Source organism: Pleurodeles waltl, chromosome 4_2, assembly GCF_031143425.1.
Source record: "Pleurodeles waltl isolate 20211129_DDA chromosome 4_2, aPleWal1.hap1.20221129, whole genome shotgun sequence".
NCBI classification, from domain to species: domain Eukaryota; kingdom Metazoa; phylum Chordata; class Amphibia; order Caudata; family Salamandridae; genus Pleurodeles; species Pleurodeles waltl.
The window spans coordinates 501,498,355-501,519,510 of NC_090443.1; the positions used below are offsets into that span (position 1 = coordinate 501,498,355).

At 46.1% G+C, this 21,156-nt stretch overlaps 1 protein-coding gene across 4 annotated transcripts in view; it reads right to left on the bottom strand.

The window, feature by feature from the left end:
* Window positions 1–21,156, bottom strand: part of GCDH (glutaryl-CoA dehydrogenase) — a 183,147-nt gene that overhangs the window by 25,028 nt on the left and 136,963 nt on the right. For all 4 annotated transcript variants that reach the window (XM_069231970.1, XM_069231968.1, XM_069231969.1 and 1 more), the window contains one exon: window positions 620–836. In XM_069231970.1, coding sequence (XP_069088071.1) covers window positions 620–836 — 217 coding nt within the window. The remainder of the gene's footprint in view (window positions 1–619; window positions 837–21,156) is intronic.

Genomic DNA, 21,156 nt, shown 5'->3' on the forward strand with positions numbered 1-21,156 from the left:
AGTGTTGAGTATGATGGTGTGGGGGCATCTGTTGATGCCCTGGAATATACTAGGTCTACCGCAGATACCTCTATTACTAGTGAGAGCACTGGACAAGCCCAAAACACTAAACACCCAGAGGAAGGTGTTTTTCAGTTTCCCTTTGCGACCCTGAAAAATGCATCAGAACAGTTGTAGCATGTGTTAAGAAACTGTCTTTCTCCGCATTGGTTTGATTTCTTTTCCTGCAACTATCTTTTTGCCATCCTTTACCTCTTTTCCAGAGTTCTCGTCCTCAGCCTTGCTTAGTACTGATCCACCTAGTGTTTTACAGCCTGCACATCCTATGTTGGAAACAGTATATAGTATTCCTTGCCTCAGGTCATCCTTATTCCTAAGGATGTGGTGGAAATCTTGAGGGGTTGCACTAGCAACCACCATCGCAACCTCCAAAACAGTAATCCGCATCACATCATTCCAGAACTGACTTCTGTCTGAGGCCTGAGTCTGTAAGATCACTGTAAACGCAGCAAACGTTTGAATTTCTTAATACATTAGGTTTTAAATTCTGTAAGATAACCGATAAATACTTAAGAGTCAAAGAGGCTTATTTAGGCTGTGGTAAAAAAGTTTAACATACGCCAAGCCCAGCCACGTGGGGCAGCAGGTTTGCCTCTGGCACTTCTACATCTTCCATCAGTATCATGCCTGTGGCAGAAGCTCTCAGGGAGAACTTTCCCTCTATTTTGGGGGTGGAAAGCCCTTTCATTCCCTTTTCCAGGATGAATCCTCGCACTTTGCCATCTTCACACACAGCCCACACCACACAGAGATCAGCCATCGGAGAGTTGGTGATCCTGAAATAGAGAAAGAGACAAAGAAGCCTCAGTTTACTGGTGCATCCTATGTTCAACGTTATATGTCAATAGTTGATGACAACAGTGTAGCTCCTAACGTTGTGTACCAATAACCTCACTCCTTCAGCAGCGCAGCCTCACAGTAAAACACCATGCACACTGGAGGTCCTCCATCTTACTCTACTCTGCATTTGCTTTGGGAATTTTTTTCTGAAATGAGGAGTATGTAAGAAGAAGATGGAGTCTACTGGTTAAGTTACTTCTATTGAAACATGGGGCATGTTGCTCTAGTCCCAGTGCACAAACAACAAGTGATGGACGGAATGCTGAACATTGTCAAACATTCACCCCAGTCACAGATCTGGGTTTAATCCATCGTTTTTTTGCTGCCCATGCCATTCCAGTTTGGACCCAGCCATATGCAAATCAGTCTTGACCCTGTTCCCCATGGGAACAGTCCAGCCCGAACTGCTAGGCCAGGTCTTCCCTGGACTGGAAACAAGCATCCTGGGACCGGTTTCGGGGTTTCACCCCTCATCAGCCAGGCTAGCTTGAATCCAGTGGCATGGGAAGCACGGGACCCACGTCTGGGCATACCCTTCCCACTTAGGGCGACAAATGCAAAAACAACAAGTGATGGACGGAATGCTGAACATTGTCAAACATTCACCCCCAGTCACAGATCTGGGTTTAATCCATCGTTTTTTTGCTGCCCATGCCATTCCAGTTTGGACCCAGCCATATGCAAATCAGTCTTGACCCTGTTCCCCATGGGAACAGTCCAGCCCGAACTGCTAGGCCAGGTCTTCCCTGGACTGGAAACAAGCATCCCGGGACCGGTTTCGGGGTTTCACCCCTCATCAGCCAGGCTAGCTTGAATCCAGTGGCATGGGAAGCACGGGACCCACGTCTGGGCATACCCTCCCCACTTAGGGCGACAAATGCAAAAACAACAAGTGATGGACGGAATGCTGAACATTGTCAAACATTCACCCCCAGTCACAGATCTGGGTTTAATCCATCGTTTTTTTGCTGCCCATGCCATTCCAGTTTGGACCCAGCCATATGCAAATCAGTCTTGACCCTGTTCCCCATGGGAACAGTCCAGCCCGAACTGCTAGGCCAGGTCTTCCCTGGACTGGAAACAAGCATCCTGGGACCGGTTTTGGGATTTCACCCCTCATCAGCCAGGCTAGCTTGAATCCAGTGGCATGGGAAGCACGGGACCCAGGTCTGGGCATACCCTTCCCACTTAGGGCGACAAATGCAAAAACAACAAGTGATGGACGGAATGCTGAACATTGTCAAACATTCACCCCCAGTCACAGATCTGGGTTTAATCCATCGTTTTTTTGCTGCCCATGCCATTCCAGTTTGGACCCAGCCATATGCAAATCAGTCTTGACCCTGTTCCCCATGGGAACAGTTCAGCCCGAACTGCTAGGCCAGGTCTTCCCTGGACTGGAAACAAGCATCCTGGGACCGGTTTCGGGGTTTCACCCCTCATCAGCCAGGCTAGCTTGAATCCAGTGGCATGGGAAGCACGGGACCCACGTCTGGGCATACCCTTCCCACTTAGGGCGACAAATGCAAAAACAACAAGTGATGGACGGAATGCTGAACATTGTCAAACATTCACCCCCAGTCACAGATCTGGGTTTAATCCATCGTTTTTTTGCTGCCCATGCCATTCCAGTTTGGACCCAGCCATATGCAAATCAGTCTTGACCCTGTTCCCCATGGGAACAGTCCAGCCCGAACTGCTAGGCCAGGTCTTCCCTGGACTGGAAACAAGCATCCTGGGACCGGTTTCGGGGTTTCACCTCTCATCAGCCAGGCTAGCTTGAATCCAGTGGCATGGGAAGCACAGGACCCACGTCTGGGCATACGCTTCCCACTTAGGGCGACAAATGCAAAAACAACAAGTGATGGACGGAATGCTGAACATTGTCAAACATTCACCCCCAGTCACAGATCTGGGTTTAATCCATCGTTTTTTTGCTGCCCATGCCATTCCAGTTTGGACCCAGCCATATGCAAATCAGTCTTGACCCTGTTCCCCATGGGAACAGTCCAGCCCGAACTGCTAGGCCAGGTCTTCCCTGGACTGGAAACAAGCATCCTGGGACCGGTTTCGGGGTTTCACCCCTCATCAGCCAGGCTAGCTTGAATCCAGTGGCATGGGAAGCACGGGACCCACGTCTGGGCATACCCTTCCCACTTAGGGCGACATTAACAACACAAAAGAATGATGGACGGAGTGCTGACAATGCAAACACTCTCCCCCAGTCACAGATCTGGGTTTAATCCATCGTTTTTGTTGTTTTTGCTTTGTCGCCCTAAGTGGGAAGGGTATGCCCAGATGTGGGTCCTGTGCTTCCTATGCCACTGGATTCAAGCTAGCCTGGCTGATGAGGGGTGAAACCCTGAAACCGGTCCCAGGATGCTGGTTTCCGGTCCAGTGAGGACCTGGCTTGGCAGTTCGGTCTGGACTGTTCCCATGAGGAACAGGGTCAAGACTGATTTGCATATGGCTGGGTCCAAACTGGAATGGCATGGGCAGCAAAAAAACGATGGATTAAACCCAGATCTGTGACTGGGGGTGAATGTTTGACAATGTTCAGCATTCCGTCCATCACTTGTTGTTTTTGCATTTTTCGCCCTAAGTGGGAAGGGTATGCCCAGACGTGGGTCCCGTGCTTCCCATGCCACTGGATTCAAGCTAGCCTGGCTGATGAGGGGTGAAACCCCGAAACCGGTCCCAGGATGCTTGTTTCTGGTCCAGTGAGGACCTGGCTTGGCAGTTCGGTCTGGACTGTTCCCATGAGGAACAGGGTCAAGACTGATTTGCATATGGCTGGGTCCAAACTGGGGTGGCATGGTGAGCAAAAGAACGATGGATTAAACCCAGATCTATGACTGGGGGTGAGTGTTTGACAATGTTCAGCATTCCGTCCATCACTTGTTGTTTTTGCTCTAGTCCCAGTGAGCACAACTGTGCGATCCTCTGCAAATCCTTTTATCTCCCCTACCCAGGTCCCATATAATACAAAATTGAACGTGCCTATATTAAAGGTAAGACAACAAACCAGTATTAAACACTATGAAATGTTAAAACAGCCCACTACTCGAATCCCACCTCCGTCTCCCAGAATAACCGAGGCCTGACCCCTCCTCCTGTCACATCCAGGATGACTCCTGTATCAAATGTAGCAGGGCCTCCTTTGGATGATCCTACGTCATCGGACGGTGACAGAGAAGAGGGGGGAATTCCTGAAAACAATCCACCCACAATGAATGGGATGAAAATTTGATTCTCAATCCATCTCCTCCAACATCACCACCTGCAGACTATCCTCTTGAGGACATAAGAGGGTTTCACAACATAGTAAGAGCAGGAAAAAGATTTCAACTACCAATATCAGTCAAACAGCCTGACTGTTGTCTTCATGATTTTAAAGAGCCAGCAAAGAAATCGGTATGAGTCATCCCAATAGTAGACTAGATATGGGAAGGCGACACAAAGATCATGCAGAACACTGCGACCATAGCAGCTGTTTTACAGTGTATGGATGATAAATATAAGGCACTGGAAGACTCACCTGCCTGCCTAATCGGACATCCCAAACCAGACTCAATGATTTCTTAAGCGGCTCATCGCCGCTCCAAAAACTCATCCACGCCATCTCTGCTCCACCAGACGAAGAGGAAGGTGCTTGGACAATATAGGTAAAAAATTCCCGACCATGTCTGCCATCACAGTTTGTGCGGCCAACTTACTAGCCATTTTGGGTTAATACGCTAGACACATGTGGTCTGATATTAGTGCAATCATAGACCTGGTGCCAGAGCACAGAAGATCTGAGGGGAAGAAGATCCTACAGGAAAGGGAATGCACATCATCTGAGATTACAGACCATGTGATGGACATAGCCTCAACGGGGTTTCGGCAGCTGGCAGGCACTACGGTCTTAAGGAGGCAAGGTTGGCTGAAAGCTACATCTTTCCAGCCTGAGGTACAGTCAAAAGCTCTTGACATGCCCTATGCTGGAAAAGCCCTCTTTGGGAAACACATGGATGAGGCCTTACAGACAATCAAGGCAGACACCAACACTGCTAAATCATTAGGCATTCTGCAGTTCCGAAAAGTACCCTTTAAAGGAGCATGTGAAAGAGGTATCAGCAGCAGCCCTATCAACAACCACCAGCAGCGGCCTATAATAATATACAGGGGACGAGAAGTAAGCCCTGACCATGCTAGCCAAAGGAGCAATAGAAAAAAATTCCTACTCTGGGTTTTCTTAATAAAAAAGGAAACAGGAAAATTGCGACCTATTCTGGACCTCTGTAACAAACAAATATCTACAAAAGCAATCCTTTTGTCTGGTAACCCTTACAGACATCACGCATCTCCTAAACCACGGAGACTACATGACAACACTGGATTTACAGGATGCATACTTTCACATCCCATACACCTCAAACATCACAAATTTCTACTTTTCACAGTAGCCAGCACCCACTGCCAGTTTAAGGTCCTCCCATTTGGTCTCAAGTTAACTCCTTGCATTTTTACAAAATGCCTGGCGCCTGTGACAGCTCCTTTAAGGAAAGACGGCCATCAGGTATTCCATTACCTCGACAACTGGTTAATAAAAGCACTTACGACTCGTCAAGCATCGAAGGCTACAGAAGCTTGCCTAATGTTGTTCCACAGATTAAGCTTCACTCTAAGCTACCAAAAATCATCAACTATCCCATCCAAGAGAATAATGTTCCTGGGAACAGCTTTAGACACCATCCAAGACAAAACCTTTCAATCCCAGGACAGACATCAAAGACTCAAGGAACTAGCTCTCAAACTCGAGAAAAAAGTATTTCAGTGCGTCTGTTTGAATCGCTCCTAGGTATGATGTCCTCAGCGATCAATCTGGTACTCTTCACACATCTGAAAATGAGACTGTTACAGGAGGAGCTGGACAAACAATAGATACAGACAGAAGGATTGTTTGACGATATAGTGACGATTACTCCAGGTATGATGAAAGGGCTAACCTGGTGATCACAAAGCAACTACCTTTCAGAGGGCCTCACCTTCCTTCCTTGAATACCCGATTTCATATTTGCCACTGATGCCTCCTTAGGGTGCTGGGGTGGTCAACTACAGGACCTAACAATTTGAAGAAAGTGGGCTCCAATCGAAAAGATCATGCACATCAATTGCTTGGAGCTCGAAGCCATCCACCTCATTCTCCAAGCTTTTCTGCCAAGGATAGCAAGGTCATTAGTGTTAATTTGCACAGACAATAACACCAGAATGCACTATCTGAAGAAAGGGACACAAGATCACTTGCTCTTTCCAGCGATGCTCAGGAAATCTGGAGCTGATTAATAACACACAGGATAACACTTCGGCCAGAACATGTTCTTGGGACAAGCAATCTTTTAGCAGACAAGCTAAGCAGAACTCGGAACAGCTGCCACAAAATCAGTCGGCGCTAAACAAGCTCTTCTCTCTCCGGGAAAAGCAGGCACTACATCTCTTTGGAAAAAGTGAGAACCATTAATACAAACTCTACCAAGTTTGAAATTCACATCCAAGGTCATGGTGGAATGCCTTTTCAATCAGATGGGCCCCAAACCATCTATGAATATGCGCCCTCCACAATACATCTTATACCAAAAGTTCTCCAAAAAACAAACAGTGAGGTGTTGCATCATCCTGATAGCCCCCAGGTAGCCCAGACAGCATTGGTTCACGGAGCTGCTCATACAATCAGAATCCAACCACATTCACTTGCAGCCATCCTGAACACTCTTGACCATGATCCAAGGCCAGTTCTTTCATGCAGGCCGACTTCTCTCCATTTATGCGCATGGCTCCTGAATTCCATGAATTTGAGTTTCTAAATACTCCTCAGAAGGGACATTCTTTCAAAGGCAAGGGCTGATGCTGATATAAAGACATATAGGCTGAAATTGAAACGTTTCTGCCTATGGTGCCAGAAATGAAATGTACATCCTATGCAAGCATCACCTAAAAAAATACTAGCTTAGCTTCTTTTGCTAGCACAGTCAGGATTGGTATATGTGTCCATTAAAGTGCATCTTGCTGCAATATCAAGATTTAGAGACACTTGTCAAATTCTATGTGTTTGTGGTCAAACAGGATTATTAAACAATTTATGAAAGAATTGTTCAGGGTTTTTCCTCCAGTGAGAGCTTCTCCCCCTTAATGGCACGTCAGCATAGCCCTATCACAACTCATGAAGTGTCCATTGGAACCCATACACAGAGCAGACCTCAAATTTCTCTCATAGAAGGTCTCACTGCTACTGGGGTTGACTTTGGCCAGGAGGGTGAACGAAATGCAGGTGCCTACAACTAAAAAAACATTTCTTATGCTTTACAGATGATTCGAAGTTTGAAATTCACACCAAGCAATTCAGGAGAACAGACTAGCTGCTGATTTCATATTGGCATAGACATAAGAGTGCACTAGTAACAAAAGCAATCATTGCTCAATGGATCTCAGCTGCAATTCAGTTCTGCCATTCAAAAGCTGGCAAACCACTGATGACAAAAACCAAGGGACCCTCAACTAGAACAGTTTCCCCGTCAACTGCTTTGTTTGCTGGAGTGCCTCTAGAGATGATATATTGTGCTGCGACATGGAAGAATGCACACATATTCAGGCAGCATTATTGCCTAGAATTGCCGCAGCGAAGTGATGCAGTTGTTGGACAGGTGGTGCTTTGCCACTTATTTCAATAGGGTGAGCCATTTGTTGAATAAATGTGTTTTTATGTATATAAGTGTGTGTGTATATATATATATATATATATATATATATATATATATATATATGGAAAATGTAACTTACCCAGTGTGCATCTGTTCGTGGCATGAGACGCTGCAGATTCACATGCTGTGCACATCCCGCCATCTAGTGTTGGGCTCGGAGTGTTACAAGTTGTTTTTCTTCGAAGAAGTCTTTTTCGAGTCACAAGATCGAGGGACTCCTCCCCTTTCGGCTCCATTGCGCATGGGCGTCGACTCCATCTTAGATTGTTTTCCCCGCAGAGGGTGAGGTAGGAGTTGTGTATATAGTAATAGTGCCCATGCAATGGAGTAAATATGTATGTACATAATGTGTTTAAAAGTAATATATTTACAAATGTACAAGTCTAATTTTTTCTCAACTTAAAATGGCTACAGGCTCCAGGGGAGGTGGGAGGGCGCATGTGAATCTGCAGCGTCTCATGCCACGAACAGATGTACTCTGGGTAAGTGAAATTTTCTGTTCAATGGCATGTGTAGCTGCAGATACACATGCTGTGCATAGACTAGTAAGCAGTTATCTCCCCAAAAGCGGTGGTTCAGCCTGTAGGAGTTGAAGTTGTTTGAAATAAAGTTTGTAATACTGCTTGTCCTACTGTGGCTTGCTGTATTGTTAACACATCCACGCAGTAATGTTTGGTAAATGTATGAGGCGTAGACCATGTGGCTGCCTTACATATTTCAGTCATTGGTATGTTTCAGAGAAAGGCCATGGTAGCACCTTTCTTTCTAGTTGAGTGTGCCTTTGGTGTAATAGGCAGTTCTCTTTTTGCTTTTATATAACAGGTTTGAATACATTTAACTATCCATCTGGCAATGCCTTGTTTGGATATTGGATTCCCTGTATGAGGTTTTTGGAACGCAACAAACAATTGTTTTGTTTTGCGAATTTGTTTCGTTCTATCTATGTAGTACATTAGTGCCCTTTTAATGTCTAATATATGTAATGCTCTCTCAGCTACCGAATCTGGTTCTGGAAAGAATACTGGGAGTTCCACTGTTTGATTTAAGTGGAACGGTGATATGAATTTAGGTAAGAATTTAGGATTTGTTCGTAGAACTACTTTATGCTTATGTATCTGAATAAAGGGTTCTTGTATAGTAGATGCTTGTATTTCACTTCCTCTTCTGAGAGATGTGATAGCTATCAGAAAAGCTACTTTCCATGTTAAGTACTGTATGTCACATGAGTGCATGGGTTCAAAAGGTGGACCCATAAGTCGTGTTAAGACAATGTTGAGATTCGACAAAGGAACCGGTGGTGTTCTTGGTGGGATAATTCTTTTCAGACCCTCCATAAATGCTTTTATGACTGGGACCCTGAATAATGAAGTTGAGCGCGTAATTTGCAGATAAGCTGAAATTGCGGTGAGATGTATTTTAATGGATGAAAAAGCTAACTTTGACTTTTGTAAGTGCAGTAGGTCGCCAACGATGTCTTTAGCAGATGCGTGTAATGGTTGAATTTGATTATTATGGCAGTAATAAACAAATCTTTTCCACTTATTTGCATAGCAATGTCTTGTGGTTGGTTTCCTAGCTTGTTTTATGACCTCCATACATTCCTGTGAAAGGTCTAGGTGCCTGAATTCTAAGACTTCAGGAGCCAAATTGCTAGATTCAGCGATGCTGGATTTGGGTGTCTGATCTGTTGTTTGTGTTGAGTTAACAGATCTGGTCTGTTTGGTAGCTTGATATGGGGCACTACTGAGAGGTCTAGTAGTGTTGTGTACCAAGGTTGTCTTGCCCAAGTTGGTGCTATTAGTATGAGTTTGAGTTTGTTTGGACTCAATTTGTTTACTAGATATGGAAGGAGTGGGAGAGGGGTAAAAGCGTATGCAAATATCCCTGACCAACTCATCCATAACGCATTGCCCTGAGAGTGAGCCTGTGGGTATCTGGATGCGAAGTTTTGGCATTTTGCGTTTTCTTTTGTTGCAAATAGGTCTATTTGCGGTGTTCCCCACCTTTGGAAGTAAGTTTTTAGTATTTGGGGATGAATTTCCCATTCGTGGATCTGTTGGTGATCCCGAGAGAGGTTGTCTGCTAACTGGTTTTGAATTCCAGGTATGAACTGCGCTATTAGGTGAATGTGGTTGTGAATCGCCCAATGCCATATTTTCTGTGCCAGGAGACACAACTGTGTCGAATGTGTTCCTCCCTGTTTGTTCAGATAATACATCGTTGTCATGTTGTCTGTTTTGACAAGAATGTGTTTGTGGGTTATTATAGGTTGAAATGCTTTCAGCGCTAGAAATACTGCTAGTAGTTCTAAGCGATTTATGTGAAACTGTCTCTGCTGAGTGTCCCATTGTCCTTGGATGCTGTGTTGGTTGAGGTGTGCTCCCCACCCTATCATGGAGGCATCCGTTGTTATTACGTATTGAGTCACTGGGTCTTGAAAAGGCCGCCCTTTGTTTAAATTTATAGTGTTCCACCATTGAAGCGAGGTGTATGTTTGGCGGTCTATCAACACTAGATCTTGAAGTTGACCCTGTGCCTGTGACCATTGTGATGCTAGGCACTGTTGTAAGGGCCGCATGTGCAATCTTGCATTTGGGACAATGGCTATGCATGAGGACATCATGCCTAGTAGTTTCATCACTAATTTTACCTGTATCTTTTGTTTTGGGTGCATGGCTTGTATTACGTTTTGAAATGCCTGTACCCTTTGTGGACTTGGAGTGGCAATCCCTTTTGTTGTGTTGATTGTTGCTCCTAAGTATTGTTGTATTTGACACGGTTGTAGGTGTGACTTGTTGTAGTTGAGTGAGAAACCTAGTTTGTGAAGGGTTTCTATGACATACTTTGTGTGTTGTGAACACCGTTGTTGCGTATTGGTTTTGTTTAACCAATCGTCTAGGTACGGGAACACATGTATTTGCTGCCTTCTGATATGAGCAGCCACTACTGCCAGGTATATGTAAAAACTCTTGGCGCTGTTGTTATCCCGAATGGCAACACTTTGAACTGGTAATGTACTCCTTGGAATATAAACCTTAAGTACTTTCTGTGGGAAGGATGTATAGGTATATGGAAATATGCATCCTTTAGGTCTAGTGTTGTCATGTAGTCTTGTTGTTTGATCAGTGGGATCACGTCTTGCAGTGTCACCATGTGAAAGTGATCTGATTTGATGTAGATGTTTAGCGTTCTGAGATCTAATATAGGTCTTAGAGCTTTGTCTTTTTTGGGTATGAGAAAGTACAGGGAGTAAACTCCTGTTCCTCTTTGATGAATTGGTACTATCTCTATTGCATCTTTTTGCAACAACGTTTGGACCTCCAGTTGTAAGAGTTCCATATGTTATTTGGACATGTTGTGTGTTTTCGGTGGGACATTTGGAGGGAATTGTAGAAATTCTATGCAATAACCATGCTGGATAATGGCTAGGACCCACATGTCTGTTGTTATTTCTTCCCAGTGTTTGTAGAACTTGGTTAGTCTCCCCCCCCACTGGTGTTATGTGTTGGGGATTTGTGACGTTGAAGTCACTGTTTATTTTGTGGAGTTTTGGGACTCTACTCTTTGGGAACTGTCCCCCTCTATATTGTCCCCGAAAACTTCCCTGCTGATATTGACTCTGGTAAGTGGGCCTTGTTTGTGAGGTTGAGGGTTCTGTGCTCTGTCCCCGAAACTCCCCTCGAAACTGTGATTTCCGAAAAGTGCCTCTGCTCTGTGGGGAGTAGAGTGCGCCCATGGCTTTAGCCGTATCTGTGTCTTTTTTGAGTTTTTCGATAGCAGTGTCCACCTCCGGCCCAAACAACTGCTGTCAGTTAAATGGCATATTCAGCACGGCTTGTTGTATTTCCGGCTTGAATCCTGATGTACGCAGCCATGCGTGTCTTCATTTGGTCACTGCTGTATTTACAGTCCTAGCAGCTGTGTCCGCTGCATCCATTGCTGACCGTATCTGATTGTTCGAGATACTCTGTCCTTCCTCCACCACTTGTTGTGCTCTCTTTTGGAACTCTTTGGGCAGGTGTTCTATCAAATGTTGCATTTCGTCCCAATGAGCCCTATCATATCTAGCCAGCAAGGCCTGTGAGTTGGCAATGCGCCATTGGTTGGCTGCTTGTGCCGCAACCCTTTTCCCCGCAGCGTCGAACTTGCGACTCTCCTTGTCTGGAGGTGGTGCGTCTCCTGAGGTGTGTGAGTTCGCTCTCTTGCGAGCTGCCTCTACTACCACTGAGTCTGGTGTTAATTGCTGCGTGATGTACACAGGGTCTGTTGGTGGCGGTCTGTACTTCTTCTCCACCCTTGGAGTAATGGCCCTGCCCTTCACAGGCTCCTGAAACACTTGTTTGGAGTGTTTCAGCATTCCCGGTAGCATAGGGAGACTCTGGTACTGGCTATGTGTGGACGATAGTGTGTTAAATAAAAAGTCATCCTCGATATGTTCTGCATGCAGGGTGACATTATGAAACGGCGCTGCCCTTGACACCACCTGTGTGTAGGCTGTACTGTCCTCAGGTGGTGACGGTCTCGCTGGATAACAGTCGGGACTGTTATCTGATACTGGTGCATCATAAAGATCCCATGCGTCGGGATCATCCTGACTCATTCCAGTATGAGTTGGGGACTGCATCATTGGTGGAGTGGCTACCGGTGATGGTTGTGGTGAGCGCTGTGGAGATGGTGGCGGGGTTACTTGTCTTGCCACCTTTGCCTGTGGCTGCTTGTCTTTCTCTTGGAAGGCAAGTTTTCTTTTCATTCGAATTGGGGGAAGAGTACTGATCTTCCTTGTGTCTTTTTGTATGTGGAGCCTTCTTTGAGTGTAATCTGGCTCTATTGTCTCTAGTTCCTGTCCGAATCTGTGTCCTTGCATTTGTGAGGACAGGCCCTGTTCCTCTGTGTAGGAACTTGATTTCGGTTCAGAGGCCGGATGTTTCGGTACGGAAACTTTTTTGGCTGTCTTTTTCGGTTCCGACAACACTTTTTTGATCTTCGCCGTACTGATCTCTCGGTGCCGACACGTTTCGGTGCCGCCCTCTCGGTGCCGAGATTGCTCTGACCCGGTGTCTCGGGGTCGAGTCTGCTCTGTGCCGGTATCTCGACCGGAGTCGGATGACTTCGACACATGCATGCCCTTTTTCGGTGCCGATGGTCGGTCACCTACTTTTCGGGTTAAGCCATGGCCTGCTGGCGGTGGCGTCCCCTGGGCTTTAGTGGTTTTTTCGTGAGTTTTGTGTATTGACGTCTTACTCACGGTTTTCGCCGTCTGTTCGGGATCGACCTCGTCCGAGTCCGAATCCTTGATGGAGAACGTTTCTTCTTCCTCTTCCAAGTGTTTTTGTCCTGTCGGCACCAACGCCATTTGTAGTCTTCTTGCTCTTCGGTCTCTTAACGTCTTCCTCGACCGAAACGCTCGACAGGCCAACCAGGTATCCTCTTTGTGTTCTGGAGACAAACACAAATTACAGACCAGATGCTGATCTGTATAAGGATACTTGTGGTGACATTCAGGGCAGAAGTGGAATGGAGTCCGTTCCATTAGCCTTGAAGACGCACGTGGTCGGGCCGACCAGGCCCCGCCGGGGAATCGAAAACCCCGAGGGGCCACCGGAGCTCTTCAAAATTCGGGTTGATCTGTTGTAACTAACCTGATACCGAACGCAAAAAAAAATTCCGAGATTTTAACTAACTTTCCGAACCGAAACGCAGAGCGAAAAGGAACACGTCCGAACCCGATGGCGGAAAGAAAACAATCTAAGATGGAGTCGACGCCCATGCGCAATGGAGCCGAAAGGGGAGGAGTCCCTCGATCTCGTGACTCGAAAAAGACTTCTTCGAAGAAAAACAACTTGTAACACTCCGAGCCCAACACTAGATGGCGGGATGTGCCCAGCATGTGTATCTGCAGCTACACATGCCATCGAACATTATATATATATATATATATATATATATATATATATATATATATATATATATATATATATATATATATATGGAAAATGTCACTTACCCAGTGTGCATCTGTTCATGGCATGTCCCGCTGCACATTCACATGCTGTGCATATAATTCTGCCATCTAGTTTTGGGCTCGGAGTGTTACAAGTTGTTTTTCTTTGAAGTGTTTTCCAGTCACAGGATCAAGTGACTCCTCCTCTTCGGCTCCATTGAGCATGGGCATCGACTCCATGTTAGATTGTTTTCCCGCAGAGGGTGAGGCAGGAGTGATAGATTATAAAGAAAAGAGATGTCCATGCTAATGGAATGTTAAATATATATATATCTACATAGGTACAAATGTTGTTAAGTTAAACGACGACAGGCTGCCGGGGAGGTGGGAGGGTGCATGTGAATCTGCAGCAGATCATGCCATGAACAGATGTACACTGGGTAAGTGACATTTTCCGTTCGATGGCATGTGTAGCTGCACATACACATGCTGTGCATAGACTACAAAGCAGTTAGTCCTCCCATTAAAGCTGTGGTTAGCCTGTAGGAGTTGAAGTTGTTTGAAATCATGTTCTGAGTACAGCTTGACCCACTGAGGCTTGCTGTGTTGCTAAAACATCTACACAATAGTGTTTAGTAAATGTATGTGGTGTTGACCAAGTAGCTGCTTTACATATTTCAGCCATTGGTATGTTTCCTAAAAAAGCCATTGTAGCACCTTTCTTCCTTGTGGAATGTGCTTTAGGAGTAACTAAGAGTTGTCTTTTGGCTGTAACGTAGCATGTTTGGATGCATCCTACTATCCATCTTGCTAATCCTTATTTTGAAATGGGGGTTACCAGTATGAGGTTTTTAAAAGGATACAAATAGCTGTTTAGTTTTTCTGAATGGTTTTGTTCTATCTATATAGTACATTAGTGCTCCTTTAATGTCTAATGTATATAGAGCTCTTTCTGCCACAGAATCTGGCTGTGGGAATAAGACTGGCAGTTCCACTGTTTGATTGATATGAAAGGGTGATACTACTTTTGGAAGAAATTTGGGGTTAGTTTGTAGTACGACCTTATGTTTGTGTACTTGTATGAACAGTTCTTCAATAGTGAAAGCTTGAATTTCACTGACTCTTCGCAATGATGTAATTGCGACTAGGAAGGCAACCTTCCATGTTAATAATTGCATTAGACATGAGTGCATGGATTCAAATGGTGGGCCCATAAGTTGCGTAAACACTATGTTTAAATTCCAAGAAGGAACTGGAGGTGTTCTGGTTGGAATGATGCGTTTTAAGCCTTCCATGAAGGCTTTAATAACAGGAACTCTAAATAAAGAGCTGTGCTGTATATTTTGTAAATATGCTGAAATTGCAGTAAGATGTATTTTTATAGAAGAGAATGCTAAATTAGATTTTTGTAAATGAAGTAAATAGCATACAATATCTTGTATTGATGCTGTAAGAGGGGCAATCTGTTTAGATTGACAATAATATACAAATCATTTCCATTTGTTAGCATAGCACTGTCTAGTAGTAGGTTTTCTTGCTTGTTTAATCACTTTCATACATTCTGATGGTAGTTGTAAATACCCAAGCTCTATGACCTCAGGAGCCAAATCGCCAGATTGAGTGTTTTGGGATTTGGGTGTCTGATCTGCCCTTTGTTTTGTGTCAACAGGTCTGGTCTGTTTGGGAGTTTGGAGTGTGGTACTACTGATAGGTCTAGTAAAGTTGTGTACCACAGTTGACGGGCCCACGTTGGTGCTATGAGTATCATATTGAGTTTGTTTTGATGCAATTTGTTGACTACAAATGGAATGAGTGGGAGAGGGGGAAAAGCGTAAGCACATATCCCCGATTCATTGATATATAGAGCATTGCCCCTGGATAGGGGATATGGGTGTCTGGATGCGAAGTTTTGGCATGTTGCGTTTTCGCTTGTGGCAAACAGATCTATGTTTGATGTTCCCTATTGTTGAAAGTATATTTGAAGTACTTGGGGGTGAATCTCCCACTCGTGTGTTTGTTGATAGTTTTCTGCTGAGAACATCTGTGAGTTGGTTGTGTATCCCTGGGATGTATTGTGCTACCAGGTGAATTTGGTTGTGTATTGCCCATTTCCAAATTTTCTGAGCTAAGAGGGGGAGTTGGGACGAATGTGTCCCTCCTTGCTTGTTGAGGTAATACATGGTGGTCATGTTGTCTGATTTGATTAGGACATTCTTCTGAGTGAGAAGAGGCTGAAAAGCTCCGAGTGCTAGGGAAACAGCTAACAACTCTAAGTGATTTATGTGTAGCTGTTTGTGTTGGGCATCCCATTGTCCTTGGATCTTGTGATTGTTGAGGTGAGCTCCCCAACCGATCATTGATGCATCTGTTGTAATTATGGTTCTGAGGCACAGGGTCTTGAAAAGGCTGCCCTTTGTTTAGATTTGTGGAATTCCACCACTGAAGGGACATGTATGTTTGGCGGTCTATCAACACCAGATCTTGAAGTTGACCGTGTGCCTGTGACCATTGTTGTGCAAGGCACTGTTGTAAGGGCTGCATGTTTAGTCTTGCATGTGGAATGATTGCAATACATGATGCCATCATCCCTAATATTTTAATGACAAATCTGACAGTGTACTGTTGACCTGTGTGTATCTGTGCAATTATATTTTGGAATGCTTGTATTCTTTGCGTATTTGGATTTGCTAGCGCTTTTCGAGTATTTAGTATTCTACCTAAATATTGTTTGTGCAGGTTGCAGCTGCGACTTTCGGTAATTTGAGAACCCTACCGTGTGCAGGATTTGTATTACGTAATGCGCATGGTTTTGACATTGTGTATGACTGTTTGATTTTATCAGCCAATCGTCTAGATATGGAAAGACATGTATATGTTGTCTTCTTAGAAAAGCTGTGACTACTGCTAGGCACTTTGTGAATACCCTTGGGGCTGTTGTTATTCCGAAGGGTAACACTTTGAACTGATAGTGCTTTCCTTGAATGAGAAACCTGAGATATTTTCTGTGCGCTGGATGGATGGGTATATGAAAATACAAATCCTTGAGGTCTAATGTTGCCATGAAATTGTGTTTTTGAAGTAGTGGGATAACATCCTGGAGAGTTACCATGTGAAAGTGTTCTGACAGGATGTAAAGGTTGAGGGTCCTGAGATCCAATATTAGCCTTAGGGTGCCATCCTTTTTGGGAATCAGGAAGTATAGTGAGTAAACTCCTGTCTCTACTTGATTTTGTGGCACGGGTTCTATTGCTTGTTTGAGTAATAGAGATCTGACTTCTTCCTGTAACAGACTGATGTGTTCTGTGGATAATTTGTGTGGTTTTGGTGGAATGATTGGGGGAGTTTGTATCAATTGTAGACAATAACCATTGCAGATAATTGATAGTACCCAATTGTCTGTGGTAATATTTTGCCAATTGATGTGGAACTTTTGTAGTCTTCCTCCCACAGGGAAGGTGTGGAGTGGAAGGGAATGAAACAAGTCACTGTTTAGTGTGTTGTGAGGTTTGTTTCGCTGTTTGATATTTCCCTCTACTTCTGGGATACTGTCCGCTATATGCGCTCTTAAAACCACCTCGTTGGTATTGAGGTTGGTAAGATGGTTTTGCCTGCAATGTGGATGCCTCTGCAGTTTGAGCCCTAAATCCACCTCTAAACTGAGGTTTCCGAAAGGATCCTCTGTATTGTGTGGTGTATAGTGCACCCATAGCTTTTGCTGTGTCTGAATCCTTACGCAATTTTTCAATTGCAGTGTCCACTTCTGGACCGAAAAGTTGTTTTTTGTTGAACGGCATATATTCAACACTGCTCTTTGGATTTCGGGTTTGGAACCTGAGGACTTGAGCCATGCATGCCGCCTCATTGTTACAGCAGTGTTGACACTCCTGGCACTGTGTCTGCTGAGTCTAGGGCAGACCTAATCTGATTATTAGTGATGGCCTGCCCTTCCTCCACTATTTGCTGTGGCCTTTTTTGATGTTCCTTGGGGAGATGCTGAATTATGTCTTGCATCTCATCCCAATGGGCCCTGTCGTATCTAGCCAACAACGCCTGTGAGTTGGCTATCCTCCATTGATTGGCTGCCTGGGATGCAACTCTCTTCCCTGCAGCATCAAATTTCCTACTCTCTTTGTCTGGTGGGGGTGCATCACCTGATGACTGTGAGTTTGCCCTCTTTCTGGCAGTGCTTACCACTACTGAGTCTGAAGGGTGTTTGCTGAGTTATACAGACATCATCCAAGGGAGGTGGCTTGTATTTCTTTTCTATCCTGGGAGCTATTATCCTTGCTTTGACTGGCTCGCTAAATATTTGATCAGCGTGTTTTAGCATGCCCGGGAGCATAGGGAGCGACTGGTATGTTGAGTGCATGGAGGAGAGTGTATTAAACAAAAAATCGTCCTCCAACGGTTCAGTGTGCATGGTGACACTATGGTATGCTGCAGCCCTAGCTAAAACTTGATTGTACCCTGTGTTATCCTCAGGTGGTGAAGGCTTAGAGGGATAGCAGTCTGGGTCGTTGTTGGGAATGGGATCTGAATCATAAAGATCCCTTGGGTCTACATTGTCTTGTTGCGAGTCAAAAGATTGTGATGGTGACTGCATTGGTGTAGGACTGGTAGGAGGAGAGATATGCAGGTGTGGAGATTGAGGAGGAGAAAATTGAGGAGGTGGTGGTCTCTCCTTTTGCTTTGGCACTGTAGCTGGAGGCTGTTTAGTGTCCAATTCCTCCTGAAAGGCTAATTTCCTCTTAGGTTTTAAAGGAGGTGCTGTTAAGATTCTGCCAGTTTCTTTGTGGATATGAATCCTGGCTTGCCTTTCGCCCATCACTTCAAGTATTGGCTGTACTTGGGAGTCCTCCTCAGAAGTCTTATGGCTTTGAGTGTCTTAGAAAGTCCATGCTCTTCGGTGTAACCTGTTCTTTTCGGTTCTGAAGCTAGCTTTTTCGGTATCGAAACTTATGGTGTTGTGGATGGCCTCGGCTCTGAAAGGGATTTCTGAAATTTCGACTCCGAAGAGCGGTGTCTTACTTGAGTCGGAGACGGAGCCTTTCGTCGACTCCGATTGTTTCGGAGGAGTGGCCTTTTTCAGTGCCAAACTGGCGGCTTGGTCACCGGCTGTCTTCTTTCGGGTCGAGCCATGGCCTTCCAGCAGTGGCGTACCAAGGCCTTATATTTCGGACTTTGTGATGGTACAGGGGCAGGCGTACTCCTGTGTTGTCCTGCAGTGACCGGTCTGTCTTCCTCGGATTCCTGGTCGGAGTCGGAACCTCGAACAGAGACTGCTGTCTGAATGATCTCTTCCTCTTCGATGTTGAGATGTTCGGAGCTTTTAGATGCCATCTCGAGCCTTCATGCTCTTCTGTCTCGAAGTGTCTTTTTTGGTCGAAAGGATCGGCAGGCCTCACAATTTTCTTCCCGATATTCTGGGGAAAGGCAAAGATTACAGACGAGGTGCTGGTCTGTATAAGGGAATTTGGCGTGGCACCAAGGACAGAATCGGAAAGGAGTCTGATCCATGAGGCTTCCACGCAGTTGACCCGACCAGGCCCGCGTTGGGCACGCGCACCCCGAAGGGTGAGTAGAAATGCCTCTTCCGATGGTACCGAACTGTCGATAGAAGATGTAACCCGATCAATACAATACCAACAAAAAATTAAGCGTTTTCAAAGTTTTCCAAATCAAACTATCGGAGCGAAAGGAAACACGTCCGAACCCGAAGGCGGAAAGAAAACAATCTAACATGGAGTCGATGCCCATGCGCAATGAAGTCGAAGGGTGGGCTGTCCTACCATATCAGTTCCCCATAGCGGCGACCTATTCCTCCAAAGAACTATTCAGGGTTGCAAGGGCATCGAGCATGTGCATGCCTTCCGACTCAGAGGGCCCTCAGTACCAAGTGTAAAACTAGTCAACAATAACAATAACAACAAAAACTCCCAACTCCTTCTCCCAATGACAAGAAGTAGAACCCCTCTCATCCAAACCTGAAAGCGAAACAAGTCATTCATAGTCTTTTCAGGGGAGAGCAGTGCAGTTTGACCCCAAAGCTGGCCATCCTGGCGCCCCACCTACTCTTGAAATCAACATATAGGGGGTCATTCTGACCCTGGCGGTAATTACCGCCATGGCGGAGGTTGGCGGTAGCACCGCCAACAGGCTGGCGGTGCTCCGCCGGCACCGCGCCAGAAGCGGAAAGCCGGCGGTGTACCGCCGACTTTCCGCCGCCCATGGGAATCCGCCATGCGCCGCCATGGGGATTCTGACACCCCATACCGCCATCCTCTTCCTGGCGGTTCGCCCGCCAGGAACACGATGGCGGTGTGGGGTGTCGAGGGGCCCCTGGGGGCCCCTGCAGTGCCCATGCCAATGGCATGGGCACTGCAGGGGCCCCCGTAAGAGGGCCCACAAAGATTTTCACTGTCTGCTTTGCAGACAGTGAAATTCGCGACGGGTGCCACTGCACCCGTCGCACCCCTTCAACTCCGCCGGCTCAATTCTGAGCCGGCTTCCTTGTTGACGGGGCTTTCCCGCTGGGCCGGCCGGCGGTCTTCTGGCGGTCGCCCGCCGGCCCCGCAGGAAAGCCAGAATGACCGCCGCGGTCTTTTGACCGCGGAGCGGTCTTTCGGCGGGAACCGCTTGGCGGGCGGCGACCGCCGACGTCAGAATCACCCCCATAGTATGGTAGGTGGGGGAGTTCTAGGGGAACCCAGGCACCCTCTTAGTAAGGATAACCTGTATGTCCCAGGCCCCCTCAGTGCACCCACGGCCCCAAATTAAGGTATATACATTTAGATTAAGTCATCTTCAGCTCTGGGGGGGGGTCACACTTGGCAGTATGACACTCGAGGATTCCGCAACCGAAGACTTGCACTCCGAGTCAGACCCTTCATCCTCCACACACTGTGGTGGAGAAGGCAGACCAGAGCTGGATCCACTCATTGAACCCATCGCCTCCACTACTCAGTCTTTCCTGTCGTGTCTCAGCCTCCGTCTGTGCCGCTGTCTTCTTTGAGGTTCTACACCTGCAAGGTTGAGGACGGTGCATCGACAGTGCTGCCTGGGGTTCTCGACTGGGTCCGATTCTTGGTTGAAGGTCTATCCAGGATCATGCCTCCTGGGGAGATTGGAGGAAACAGGCACCCTTGGCGGTAACCAGCCTCAGATGAGCAGGGAATTGCAATTAGTATTAACTTCTGAGTTTGCACAGTTTTTTTCTTTGTCTCTGCAAATGCATTTCGCTGTCTCTGCAGGTCTTGAGAGAAGTCGGGGAAGATCCTGATTTTACTGTTCTCTGTGGTGAGGGTTCCCTGCAATCTTGTTTGCCTCAGGAGCGGTACTTGTAGTATAATAGGTGGGCTCCTACTGGGACTGGGGGAGTCCCCAGGGGCAGGGGCCGTGTGGGAACAATGTGGGCCCGCTTGAGGGTGAAGAATGTTGAGAGGCCTTCTGGGGCCACTTTGGTGCGAAGCCAGCCTTCCAAATACAACACCATGTCTTTGCCCTCAATCAGTTCAGGGAGTCCGTCTATACAAATGTTATTGTGCCACAATCTGTTCTCAGTATATTCTGCCTAGG